This window comes from Peromyscus californicus, unplaced genomic scaffold (assembly GCF_007827085.1).
Source record: "Peromyscus californicus insignis strain IS unplaced genomic scaffold, ASM782708v3 Scaffold_4__1_contigs__length_199733344, whole genome shotgun sequence".
NCBI classification, from domain to species: domain Eukaryota; kingdom Metazoa; phylum Chordata; class Mammalia; order Rodentia; family Cricetidae; genus Peromyscus; species Peromyscus californicus.
In genome coordinates, this window is record NW_026294562.1 from 160175968 (window position 1) to 160190020 (window position 14053).

Genomic DNA, 14053 nt, shown 5'->3' on the forward strand with positions numbered 1-14053 from the left:
CCCGCCACTCAACAACATTCACAAGACCTTCCTGCCATGAGCCCACAGACCGGGCAGGTTGGGAGCGCAGGGCATTTATTGAACTCACACACTTTCTGTTCTTGCCCCTGTCACATTCTGGGAACGGGGTACCCACGGCTTTCTCTGACACCTCCAGACTCATCTTTACCGTTTCACTTTTCTGCGCATGCGTAAAAGCATCAAAACGCCCCACTCGGACTTTGGCAGCAGACATGCGCATAAACAGCAAAGTGCCAGTCTCGGAAACTGCCCAGCAACTGTGACGTCACAGAGATACGTACTCCTCCACGAAAGCCAATGGCCAGATTGGGTTTGAATGGAAAAGAAAGCTCTCTCTCTGTACTTTATATGGAGCAGGACCAAGGCGGGATATCCAGACCTCTTGAGCTCAGCAGACTGCTCTTTTGATTTCTGTATCCCAGCTCCTTGTTGTGTCCCAGGCTGAGCTCCCAAGCCATTGCCTAGGGAACATCTGTCCTCAGCCAAAATGTGGCTTCAAACTGCAAGAGCCCCAAACATTGTTGGGAGCAGAGAGACCTCCTCCCGCTTCCCCCTAAAGTGCAGATTCTCCAAAAGGTGGGCTAAGCCTGACCCAGGCTGATGCACTGTCCTGTATCACACAGTACAGGCTGTGATGGCCAGGAGGCCAGGCCCGAGAGGGTACCCAGATGTCATAGGATGTCCTTGCCAGCCCCACAGCCACTTCCAGGGTCCTGCCCAGTCTCAGGCACTGAGATCCAACTCGTGGTGCTGGTAGATCTGCGTGGGGCCCTTGAAGCACGCTGCGAATAGAAAGCGTCTTCCTGCTACCATGACTTGGGTAAAGGCTCGAGGGGCCACCAAGGCCGGGGGTCCCAGTTCCTGTAGTGGCTCCAGGATCCCTTTATCAGGCTCAAGGCGGAAGACTTGGCTGAAGGCAAAGTCGCTGCCCAAGATGGCCAATTGGTCTCTGGCGATGAGCAGTGGCTGGAAGACATGGGAACCTCGAGATGGAAGCTGCTGTAGCAGTCGGAACATGGAGCCATCCCAGCGCATGACCTGTAGGGTGCAGAAGCTAGTTAGACCCTGGGTCAAGAGGCACTGGGCCTCCCTGTCATCCTCAAGGCTCTGGAGGACTTGTAACACGAGCCTGTAGGTCCTCAGTTTCACCGTAGCTATGTATGTATGTATGTATGCATGTATGTATGTATGTACGTATGTATTTGTTTGTTTGTTTTTGGGGAGTCTTGCTGGTACTGACTGACTATCTCAGACTCATGGTCTTTGTGCCTCAGCCTCCCTGGTACTGAAATGCCAGACCCTTGACTAACACCAACACTATGCCCAGCAGCTTTCCTAATTTACAGATGATAACATCTGTCTGCTCAGAGCTGATCTTTGTTCTAGACCTTTCTCTTTCCCTCACATGCCACACAGAGTGTCCAGCAAGGGTCTTTTGATCGTACTGTGACGAGTCGTGTTTATGGCATGTGTTCTGGCCACACCCTGGCTCAGCTTCCACCTTCTCCAGTCTCCTACCTGACCCCTGACTCGCATTCTCATCTGCACTGTTTTCCCCTAGAGACCCCTCAAATAACTGCGTGGGGCGGGGGTGTCTGTCCCTGACTGCACCTCATTCTGAAAAGAGAGCCCTGGAGGCAGTGAGCAGGGCCTACCACCAACCAGTTCAACCTTGAGGGTGTAGTATCCCAATGGGAAGGGTGTGGTTGGGGTTATCTATCATCCTGGAATGTTCTAGAGTTGCAGAGCCAAGCTTAGCGGAGCAGAATAAGTTTAGCGGAAGCAGGTCATGTTGGCACCTTCCTGTTACACCGGCAGAGGCCATGAGATTGAGGCCAGCCTGCACTACATGTTAAGACCCTGTCTGAGTCTCTGCCTCAGGCTGTATTCAGCAGGCAAGCCCTCACTTTAGAACTCATCAGCTGAGGGTTGGGAATGTAGCTCAGCTTATGCTAGGAATTCACTAGAAAGGGCCTGGGGCTGGGGCTTAGTGGGGCTTGCTTGCCTAGAATTCATGAGGGATTGGTTGTGGGTGAGGCTCAGTGATAGAAACCACGCCTGGAATTCACCCGTGAGAGGCTGTGCTGAAACAGGGGTCCAGCCCCCTGTCTAATGAGGGTCAACTGCTGTGATCAGGCTTGGCTTCCACTGCGTGCCCCCAGCCTCACCATGGAGTCCCCAATGTATCGTGTCAGGCACAGGAACACGTCTCCACCGGCCTGAAAGTGTTTCGTAGCATAGACGTCCTCAGCCTCTGGGATGTCTGTGCGCCTCTCGAAGCGGCCACCAAACCAATGAAAGAGCACCGGCCTCTGGGAGGCCGAAGCAAGCAGCAGATGCGGTCGGCCATCCAGCTCCAGGGCCTCAGCGTCCGTGTCGCGGTGCCAGGCATGCAGGCTCTGACGTGGGTAGAAGCCGGGCCCATCGCGGCACAGCAGCGTGGTGCTACCAGCTTTGGAGGCGTCAGCCACCACGAAGCAGGGCTGCCCATCCAACCACAGGAGCTCTGCATCATTGGGTCGCAGCAGCCTTTGAGGGGCTAGGACCTGTATTGGGGCCAGACGCAGGTCGGGGCTAGACCGAGACCACAGCTGTGAGCCTCCCCACAGGCGGGCAGCCAGTATGAAGAGGTGTGGGCCCAGCACCAGAGGTTTGCAGGACACCACGGAGCGCGCTGTAGGGAGAGTGTGACACAGTCAGGCTCAGTGGCAGTCTGGGGACAGGAGAGAAGGGGCCAGGACAGGAGGGGAGCTCACCGGACACCTCTTCCTCAGGCCGGAAGCGCTGCAGGCTGTAGTCCCAGACCAGGATCAAGCAGTGGCCAGCGAAGGGCTGTGCCAGGATCACGTGCGGTTCCCCCTGATAGGAGAAGGACTCCACGCTCAGTGCCGACTCCCCAACAGTCTGGAGCCAGGACAGTTCTAGAGGCAGCAAGAGAGTCAGAGGTGCCTGGGGGTGGACTGGGGAACCTCAGTTTCTGAGCCTTCTTAGCACATCTTTGAAATGAGAATTCAGTGTTCATCACATAGGAACCTATAGAATGTAACCTTTTTGTCTATAGATATCTTAACTCTCAGAAACACAAATATCTTTCTTTTCAAAGCTGTGTGGCATCATCAAATAGTCCACTGGAAACTGTCTTAGACAGATGTTGTGGGACATGCTTATGATGGTAGCCTAGGGGAAGCTGAGGCAGGAGGATTTCTGGTTGCTGGTCAGCCTGGGCTACATAGCCTGATCTTGTCTCAAAACACAAAACAAATCAAACAGCATGTTTAGTTACTCAATTAACTTTACAACAGCATTCCTGTGAGCTACACTTTGTTACCATGAAAACTTGAGGATAAGTGACTCTGTCAGCCAGCTAGCCATCAACATCCATTCTCCCCAGACAGACCGTCAACCCAGCTCCTCAGGAGAATGAGCCATGACAACTGAAAGTTCAAGGCCTGTCTGGGATACAGGAGTTCAGGACAGTCTTGGCAACTTAATAGCAGACCCTATCTCAAAACAAAAAAAGTAGAAAGAGGGCTAGGATGTATGTAGATCAGTGGTGGAGCCCCTGCCTAGACTCCCCCAGTGAGGGGCTGGGATGTGGCTCAGTGGTAGAGCCCTTGCCTAGAATCCCCCAGTGAGGGGCTGGGCATGGCTCAGTGGTAGAACCCCTGCCTAGAATCCTCCAGTGAGGGGCTGGGGTGTGGCTCAGTGGTAGAGCCCCTGCCTAGAATCCCCCAGTGAGGGGCTGGGGTGTGGCTTGGTAGTGGAATGCTTGCCTAACATTTGGAAGGCTCTGAGTTTAGTCCCTAGTAACACACACACACACACACACACACACACACACACACACACACACACACACCACTTTTTCCATAAAGCAGGGAGATGACCATCAGGCAGCCCAGACAGAATGTTCCAGTACCCCTACCAACACACTCCCCAGATATCATGATCAAGTTCACAACAGACAAGAAGTGTGATATTCACTTCATTGTGTGAACATGACTTGTTCTGGACCTGGCCTCTTTCACCTCCTTTTTGCCACATCCAAAAGCACATGGAGGTGTCACGACCTGGCTTGAACCATAAAAACAAGGGCAGCGACTAGGGGCTACCCCACCCATGCAGAAGACAGGTCATCTGCTCCCATTTGTGTTTATGTGTGGGATGCATGACCTGTGTGTGGAGGTCAGAGGGCAAGGGTGAGAGCTGGCTCTCTCCTTCCATCCTATGGGTTCTGGGGACTGAAGCCCGGTCATCAGGCGTGGTGGCAAGTGCCCTTAGCCACTGAGCCATCTCACCAGTCCAGGAGTTCTTTAGTTCACTCTCCAGGTTGTCAGAAGAGACCCAGGCTGTGTGTCACCCTACAGACCAGGCCCTGTTCCTAGGTGGCAGGGTTGACACAGGAAGAAGCTACAACCGGGGACATTCACACAAACTGAATCTCATTTTGTTTTTGAGGTAGGACTGCACCATGTAGCCTACACTGCTCTCAAGTTCACAACCCTCTGGCCTCAGCCGTCCCAGCGCTGGGATTGCATGTACTACCATGCCCTGAAGAATCTTTTAAAAAATGTCCTTTTAATCAGCCCTTCCTGGGCTGGGGAGATGGCTCAGTGAGTAAGGGCACTTGCCACCAAGTCTGATGGAGCTGAATTCGGTCCCAGAATTCATAGGTACAAGGAGAGAATCGGTTCCCACTTGTCCTCTGACCTCTGTACATGCGCCATGGTACACATGCAGCCACTATTCCCCCACACCCATATTTTAAAATGTAAATGAAGCCAGGCAGTGGTGGTGCACACCTTTAATCCCAGTACTCAGGAGGCAGAGCCAGAGCTAGTTCCAGGACAGGCACCGAATCTACACAGAGAAACCCTGCCTTGGAAAAACAAAAACAAAAACAAGCCCTTAAACAAAACCCACACTACTTGCTGTTTACACCCTTCCTTGGCTTTCCTGGTCCTAGCTCTGGGCTTCCTCAGGTGCTAATGACTGCTCCAGTCCTGACCTCACTCCTACCCTAGACTCTGTCTGTGCCTTCCAGCTCTGTCATCCCACCCCCCTACCTCCCTCCCAACCCCCCACCCCCGCCTGTGCCTCCCTGTTTTTGAGGGATCCTCCTGGACTCTTTGGGGTTGCCTGACTTCTCAGCTGTAGCCTCAGAAAGGGAGAGACCCAGGGCCAGCCAGCCGAGTCACTGCTGTCTCCTGCATGACCCAGCACTCAGAAAAATGTCCCGGTATACTCTATATATTTGTGGAAAAGCTAAAAGAAGACAAGCCCCAGGGAGGAGCGAGGCACCCGCAGCTCCCAGCACAAAATGGGTGCAAAGGATGGGTATTTAAGTGTCGTATTAACAATACCAGTGAACCCTTACAAAAGCCTCTTGTAAGCCCGGCATAGCGGGCGCGCCTGTCATGGCGCGTTTGGGAGGCAGAGACCAGAGGATTGCTACAAGTCTGAAGCCAGCTTGGGATACATAGAAAGACTTTGTCTCAGAAACGAAACAAAAATAGCAACAAACAAGTGCTGGAGAGACGGCTCAGGGTTACCAGTGTTTGCTGTTCTTGCAGAGAACGGGAGTTCCCATTCCCAGCACCCATGCAGGACAGTTGACAACTGCCTAGATCTCCAATTCCAGGGGATCCAACATCTGCACTCGAGTGCACATACCCATACACCGACATACACACATACATATAACAACAACAACAGTAATAAGCCTCTTTGCCAGGACTGGCATCGAAAGCTGTGCAGAGACCAAGCGTGGTTCATGCTTGCAACCCCAGCACACAGAAGGTGGAAGAGGCAGGAGGGTCACAAGTTCAATACCAGCCTTGTCTGTGAATTGAGAGCCTGTCAAAAGGTAAAGAAAAATACTGCCCAGCGTTTACTCTTCACAGAGATCTGGGATCACTGTTTCCACCCCTGCTTTACAAATGAGGAAATGAGGCTCAGGGAGGTTATTTCTCACCCCTGTGGCTGCCCCCCACCCCAACACACACACTTGATTTCCTCTCTTCTTCTGAGGCCCTGTTGCCCCTCCCACTGCCGAGGAGTTGGGGAGGGGCAGGAAGCCGTCACCTGTGGCTCTGCACTTGAACTTCTTAGGGTCAAGATGATTGAGTTGCATTCGGGCCAGGGCAGAGGGGCCTGCACAGGCCCCCAGGCCCACACTGGCATTCACCGTAGGCATCCACTGCAGCAGCCAAAGTACTCGGCAGTCACATTGGAACGGGTTCCCACGGAGGTCCCTGGGGCAAGAAGCCACGAAGAAGCTGTGACCCAGTCTCTGTGGCTTAGAGGCCGAGTCACCTTCCCAGGTGAAGGTCTAGGATGGCACCCTCAGATGACAGGAAAGTATAAGCCAAGCATACTCATGCGTTAGCCCAAGGAGGCCCAGATCTCCCTCCCTATTAGCATTCCCAAGCCCCACCCTCAGCCCCCCTGAGCCTGAGCTCACACATGAGTCAGAGTCTCCAGGTCTCGGAACAGGAATCTGGGTAGGGCCTCGAGTTGGTTGTTGGCCAGGCTTCTGATAGAGCGGGAGAGGAAAGAGTGTCAGCTGTGGCCAGGAGATGCCGTGGCCTTGAGGGATGGGTCGGGTGCCTATGGTGGAGGACTGGGCTGTGGAAATACACACAGGTGTGTGAGTGAGCGGAGTCCTCTCAGGGCGTTCTTGGAGATGGAGCCAATCTTGTTGTCCTCAATGAAGCTGTGGGGAGAGGGTGGAGTGAGGCGAGGCCCACAGTGCTGGAGAGACTGGCCCTAGGAAGCCACAGGAATGGTTTCTTTCTCCTCTCTCACCTTGAATGACCACAAGGAAACCATTCTTCACCAGGGCCATTCTCACACGGTAGCCAAGGTCTTGGCTCTACGGTCATTGTCAAGCTTATCATAAGTGCAACCACCATCACACCACCACCACCCTGGCACCGTGGAACCGACATGTGTGCCTCTGTTATCATCACTGAGCTCAGTTACCAATAATTAATCCCAGCCCTATGGACTCATAACACCCATTGCCAAACCCCACACCAACAACACAGATAGTGTCACCAACATCACACTTCCATGACCAGAACCAAGTCTGCTGCCATGACACCAACACTGCCACCACTGTTACAAACCTCAGCTGGTGCCAACAGCATCACCGTCACCACCAACATTCACACCATCCACCACGAGCACAGTATTTTCATGAATACCAACAACTTCATCATCATTGGCAAACCCAGAGCCAGCAACATCATCAAAACTAACAACAGGGCTGGGGCATGGCTCAGCAGGTAAAGGCAGTTGCCACCATGCCTGATAACCCCAGTTTTTGATCCCCAGAACCCATGTGGTGGAAGAAGAGGATCTGCTCCCACAAATTGTCCTCTGACTTGTATGCGTGGGCCATGGCACATACACTGTCACTCTCCCCCAAATAAATGCAACATTTTTAAAAAACATGACACCTGGGCTGAGGTGTGCCTCAGAGATAGAGTGCTTGCCTAGAATATTCCACGCAAGGGCTGGCCATATGGTTTGGTTCAGTGGTAGAGCCCCTGCCTAGAATCCCCCAGTGAGGGGCTGGACTGTGGCTCAGTGGTAGAGCCCCTGCCTAGAATCCCCCAGTGAGGGGCTGGGGGTGTGGCTCAGTGGTAGAGCCCCTGCCTAGAATCCCCCAGTGAGGGGTTGGGGTGTGACTCAGTGGTAGAGCCCCTGCCTAGAATCCCCCAGTGAGGGGCTGGGGTGTGACTCAGTGGTAGAGCCCCTGCCTAGAATCCCCCAGTGAGGGGCTGGGGTGTGACTCAGTGGTAGAGCCCCTGCCTAGAATCCCCCAGTGAGGGACTGGGGGTGTGGCTCAGTGGAAGAGCCCCTGCCTAGAATCCCCCAGTGAGGAGTTTGGAACTACTTTCCTAGTATGCCCAAGACCCCAGTTTCCAAAACAAACAAGCAAATAGGAAAGAGCCCCCAAAACACAAAACTAGAAAACCTCCACCAACATTCTACCCATATCCATTACCAACATCCACACACACACCATAAGCACATACCCCTACATTGATAATCACCACAAACAGCAACCCCACACACCTTATAGATATCCCCAATAACACCAACAATATTGTGGCAGCCATTTTGGTCAGCAACCCTCATACTCCATCAGCAGGCAGGGTGGCGGTGGCACACGCCTTTAATCCCAGCACTTGGGAGGCAGAGCCAGGCAGATCTCTGAGTTCGAGGCCAGCCTGGTCTACAGAGCGAGATCCAGGACAGGCACCAAAACTATACAGAGAAACCCTGTCTCGAAACAAATAAACAAACAAACAAACACTCCATCAGCAATAATATAATCATCACTGAAAGAGAGGTAAGGCCACGTGGCAGAATGCAGATTAAAAGAAATGGGTTAATTTAAGTTGCGAGAGCTAGTTAGTAATAAGCCTGAGCTATCGGCCAATCATCTATAATTCCTATTAATTCTCTGTGTTGGTTATTTGGAACTGGCAGGCAGGAAATAAAAGTCTGTTTACATATCACTTCCCTTTCATCAGTAACAAGGATACCCCCTACACACCACCCTCCACAGCAGCATCACCAGGCCACCAGCAGCACGCAGCCCTGTCATAATGCCAACCCCTCTTGAAACCTGGCACCCCCACAATGGCGCTGCACCCACACTGTCACATGATCACTGCATAGCTCCAAGTGGTTTCCGGGTAATTTTAAATGTTTCCTTCTCCTAACCTCTTTGTACACCCTTTCCTGGAATCCCCCTCCATCAGGACAACTGAGTCTGGCTATCTAGGCCCTTTGCTGATTCTTGGTTTCCAAGGCTGGCACTGAAACCTGGGGTCTCACACATGCTAAGCAAGTACCTACTCCCAAGATGTACCCCTAGTCTTTTATTTTCTTCTATTTTATTTATTTCTTATTATGAGACAGGGTCTCACTGAGTTGTTCAGGCTAGCCTTGAATTCATTCTGTAGCCGAAGCAGGCCTTGAGTTAGTTATCCTCCTGCCTCAACCTCCTGAACAGCTGGGATTACAGAGCTGAGCCACCAGGCCCAGCTTCCTCTGTGAATCTGAAGTACACAGAGGTGAGATTCACTTCTGATCAGTAGCTCCTGAGCTGTCCATACTGCAGCCTTCCTCCTAGGGACCTGCCGTTGGCCAGATGCCCCCTTCCCCAGACCACCTCCCTCTGTCCTCTTCCACTGGGGGTCACAGAGAGGCTCGCCCGCCCCTCCAGACCCACCTTTCCCCAGCAGGGCTATACTCACAGGTACCGCAGGTAGGACAGGCCAATGAAGGCATCGTCCTCAATCACGGAGAAGGTATTGGATGTGAAGAGCCTGGCAAGGGGGCAAGACAGATGCCTTCAGAGTTGTAGACTGGTACGTATGGCTGTCCTCTTAGCCCTCATCCAACTCAAAGACCCACGTGTAAGCATAGGTGTATGTGAACGGACACGGATGCTTCCATAGATATACAACAAAGTACACATGTCCTCACAGGTGTCCGAACACCCCCCATGCATGTACACGTTCACATTCACACACACACACACACACACACACACACACACACACACACACACACACGCGTGCGCACGTACACATTCACGCACACACGTGCAGGAACACTCATTTTCTTGAGCAGAGGGTCGTGGGCCCAGCCAGGCCATACTCACAGCAAGTGCAATGATGGTATCTTCATGAAGCTGCCAGCCTTCAGCTGGGAGACCCCCATCTTGATGAGGGAGCTGGGGACATGGGCAGAAATCAGTGAGCAGACACCCATTGCAGTTTTCCTCTCTCAAATCAGAGCCCTTGGCTGCTCTGGAGGCCCTGACCTTCCATGTTGAGCCCGGGGGTGCCTCCTACTGCTCTCTATCCCTGCCCTCTGCCCTCCACACATGTACAAGGTCCCTGGCAGCCCTCAGCCCCTGGATACTGCACCTCCAGTGTCCCCATTGATTCCCCCTGCCCTTTGGGACACCCCCAATCGGCACCTTTCCAAATCTCAGCAGCCCTCTTTCAGACATCCCAGAATTCTGTGGTGTGCAAGATTCTGATAGAGACCCCAGCACCCCACCCCAAACCCTGGAGTCCCAGGTCTCCTCCCTCCCTTTAGGCCCACACAGGGCTGGCACTCACAGTGACAGGAGCGTGGCGGAGAAGCTCTCGGGCAGCTCGGAGGAGCCCTCACACAGGGTGCTTTCCTTGGAACAGGAGCAGCGTGGGGGACACTTTGCCTTGGGGGGACTCCAGGCCACTCCTGCCCCAGCCCCGGCCAACAGCAACAATAGAATGCCTGCCCCTCCCATGCCCCCTGCCCCTGCCCAGGCTCCCACTCACCCTACCCTGCCAGACCCTGACCACTACATGTTTGTGGGATGCCCCTCCATCCTGCTGCTGGCCATGCTGTCCTGTGGCCGGTCGCCTTCTTGTTCTCTCTCTCAGCCAGTCCCTCTCTCCCTGTATCTGGAGTGTGGGACTGTCTGTCAGTCTCTCTCCCAATCTTTCTATTATTCTGTTTCCCACCCCTGCAATCTCATGTCTGTTTCTGTCTTTGTCTGTGTCTCTGGTTTGGCCTGTAGATCTCTGGTGTGTGTGTGTGTGTGTGTGTGTGTGTGTGTGTGTGTGTGTGTGTGTGTGTGTGTGTGTGCGTCTGTCTGTCCGTCCTGGTCCTTCTGCCTGGTGTCTGTAACTCTCACCTCCCTGCCCCGTTTCAAGCTTCCAGTACTTTCTCTGTGTCCTCCCACACTCTCGTCCCACTTGCTGTGGCCTAGGATGTGCCCAGCAGAAGGGTAGGAAGGAGCGGGTCAGAGGCCATAGGAAGAAAAGGCCCAAGGAAGGGACTGAATGGCCTTTGAGGGGGCGGGGCTGCCAAGGGCTTGAGCCACCCTAGGCACTCCCAACCAACCCCCTCATCAGAGTCCCCACTCAACCCCAGTTGAGGAGAGTGGGAAGGATGTCCCCAGGGTGGAGACCAGATGGCTCTGCAGACTGCAGATGGGAGGGGCTAGGAAGAGGAGTCACTGGGGGATGGGGGATATCCTAGCTGTTCCCTCCTGCCCCGTCTCTTAGAGGGTGTGGTCCACCCTGTCACCAAGGCACCACTAGGCCAGTACCGGTCCAGCTGCTCCCCCTTGTGGTCACCCGTGGCAGAACCGCTGCCCTGCCCCAAAGCCAGAGCTCCCTCCAGGTCCCTGTAATTAACACTTGAAGGCCAGGATCCAAGACTGAATACAAGTACTAACAGTGATGATTCCGCCTCTCTCTTCCACGTCAAATTAATCGAGTTTTGTCCTAAAACTTCACTACCAGCCCCTAATCTTCCCATGAAGTTCAGGTCAGTGTCATTTTCATAACGAATTTGAAGAAAGGCCAGGGGATCAGGGTGGCTGGCTCCAGTGGAGGCAGTGCCAGGATCCAAACCCAGGAAGCCTGCTCCAGGGCCACTCTGTATTATTCTCCATCCTGTCTTTGGAAGCTGGAATTTATGGTCATGTGCACAACTGCGTGTTTTCATCTGAACTAAGGTCTTGGAAACTCAGACAGATCCTCTCCATTAAATGAGAACAATTCATAAATCACACATAACCCAACCTAAGTCCTGATCCCTCCTACGCCCCTCAAGCTTTCTGCCAGGCTTTTACACTTGTTTGCTTGTTTTGAGACTGGCCTGGGATTCATTTTGCAGTCCAGGCTGCCCTCAAACACAAGACTCCCCTGGCTTAGCCTCCCAGGTGCTGGGATGACAGATGGGCGCCACCACACTCAACTGTGTGCCAGGTTTTACATGTGTTAGCTCATTGACGTCACAGCAACTCTGTGAGCTGGGGGTATTGCTGTTCCTGCTTTACAATCCCTGCTCCAAAAATGGGGAAACCGAGGCATGAGGCTCTTAAATGATTAGCTTTACAGGGCCAGTTGGCTCTAGCTTAGTAGGAACAACCTTTGTTGCCTGGGGTCAGAAGGCTGAGGAACACGTGGTCTCTTGCCATTGGAGGACAGGAGCCCAACAGATCCTGTGTTGCCTCAGTCAAGTTACTCAACCTCTCTGTTCCTTGGTGTCCTCATTTGTCAATGGGATCATTCCTACTGTCCATGCCCAGACTGAGGAGAGGACTCGGTGAACTAACCAAACAGTTCCCCTCTTCGGGGTTCAGTCAGGCTTGGGGGGGTAATCATTTTAGACAGAGTGCCACATAACTCAGGCTGGCCTTGAACTTTCTGTACAGCCTAGGATGACCTTGATCTCCCAACCTCTGGCCTCCACTTCTGGGAATAAACGTGTGTCATCACTCCCAGGTTATCTGGTGCTGAGCACTGAGCCCAGGACTCCATGAATGCTAAGTAAGCACTCTGCTAACTGAACCATATCCCCAGCCCTACATAGGAATACGCTGATAAAGGTTCAGAGAGGCGATAACACTTGTAATTCCCAAACTCAGAAGGTGGAGGCAGGAGGATTGACAGTTGGAGACCAGTCTAGGCTCCATAGTGAGTTTGAGGCCAGCTTGAGGGTGCAGAATAAGAGCCTGTCAAAACAAACAGACAGACAGAGAACAATTAAAAAGCTTCCTGCTAAGGACACACAGGGGCCAGCGACAGGCCTGGAGCATTCCAGCAGGTGCTCACTCCCGTTCATCAGGAGACAGATGGCTTATACAGTGATGCAGGGCATAACTTTGCAAACACAAGCATTTACTGTGCACCAGCCTTGCAGGAAATGCACCCGTTTTCACTGCTTTGCGTGGGTTGTTCTAGATAACCACACCACCTCCCTCTGTTGGGGGAACACTGCTCTTCTTTCCATTTTACAGAAGGGACAATTGAGTCCCAAACAGACTGCCACCAGCCTAGCATCACACAAAGAGAAAGGACTGAGCTGTCCCACCCTGGGGCGGTGAGCTCTTCAGAGCCATTCTCTAAGCAGAGGGAACTGGGCAGGCTGGACAGGCTGGCGGCAGCCCCCCTCCTCTCCTGGTGCTGTGCAAACACCAAGGTTATCTTCAACAGGGATGCTGGGACAGCTTGGGTAGAAGGCTCTGGGGCCACAGGGATATCTGAGGCTAAGCTTGTGTCCGTGACAGGGCTAAACTCCTGTCTGTAGAGCACAGTGTCTGGGCTGCTGTTGGCTGGGGACATTTCTACCCTCAGCTGGCAGGGTGACTTGAGGAAAATCAGTGATCTAGACCTCAGTTTACCAGTCTCTAAAACGGAGGTGACAAGAAAATACTAAGTTTGTGGACCTCGGAGCCTGGCCAGGAGTTGCAGATAGAGCATTAGTGGTTTCTCCCTTACGTAGCCCGGGACAGTTGAGGGACAGTGAGGTCTCAAGAGCTGCCCAAGGTCACACAAGGAGTCTTGAACCCATGTCTGCCCTCCTTGTGGTGTGGGAATGGGAGGGAGTACCGGGCGTGAGTCTGTCTTTGAATGTGTTCCTATGGGCTGTGTGTGATAGTGTGTAACGTGTGTAAGAGCACACAGGCACAGCAATGTCTTTTTTATGAGAAGGGATGTGTGTCTCGCTCTCTATGTAGCTCACTCTGCAGGTCAGGCTGACCTTGAACTCCCAATCCTCCTGCCTCTGCTTCCTGAGACCCATTCAGTGGTTATATCCTGACTGTATCTCTGCACAGATACCCGAGTGTGTGTGTGTGTGTGTGTGTGTGTGTGTGTGTGTGTGTGTGTGTTTTACTCCTGGTGAATCTGAGTCAGCAACACACAACATCCATGCAAAAATCAAAGCACCACGCATTTAAAATAAAAAACTAGTTACCAAAGGCTGGCAGAACACTAGGTCAGAGGTCAGTGACCTCGTAAGCACTTAGGCTGTGTGACCTTAGGCCCCAGCTGGGCCAATTCCCAGGAATCCTAGCAGAAAACATTCTCTGATCCTGGTCTAGAAGCAGGCTTGTGTTCGTGCACACGTGTGTGCGCGCGCGCATGGACACACAGACACACAGACAGACAGACACACACACACACACACACACACACACACACACACACACACACACGCACAC

At 53.0% G+C, this 14053-nt stretch overlaps 1 protein-coding gene across 1 annotated transcript; it reads right to left on the minus strand.

The window, feature by feature from the left end:
* Positions 1-23: 23 nt before the first annotated feature.
* Positions 24-13930, minus strand: Lgi4 (leucine rich repeat LGI family member 4). The gene is made up of 9 exons (XM_052761866.1): positions 10173-13930; positions 9707-9778; positions 9297-9368; positions 6665-6736; positions 6485-6556; positions 6106-6275; positions 2778-2942; positions 2190-2695; positions 24-1059 (listed from the first exon to the last, which is right to left on the minus strand). The coding sequence occupies exons 1-9, from the start codon at positions 10340-10342 to the stop codon at positions 745-747; spliced, it is 1614 nt and encodes a 537-aa protein (XP_052617826.1). The 5' UTR covers positions 10343-13930; the 3' UTR covers positions 24-744.
* Positions 13931-14053: the final 123 nt, after the last annotated feature.

What these genes read in the sequence shown, in the direction of transcription:
- Lgi4 (XM_052761866.1), bottom strand. Translation starts at nt 10,342, where the DNA reads ATGGGAGGGGCAGGCATTCTATTGTTGCTGTTGGCCGGGGCTGGGGCA. An exon ending in ATACCATCATTGCACTTGCT is followed by an intron (nt 9,369 to 9,706) that starts GTGAGTATGGCC and finishes CCCCCTTGCCAG; the next exon opens with GCTCTTCACATCCAATACCT. An exon ending in CTGTCCTACCTGCGGTACCT is followed by an intron (nt 6,737 to 9,296) that starts GTGAGTATAGCC and finishes CTCTCCCCACAG; the next exon opens with CTTCATTGAGGACAACAAGA.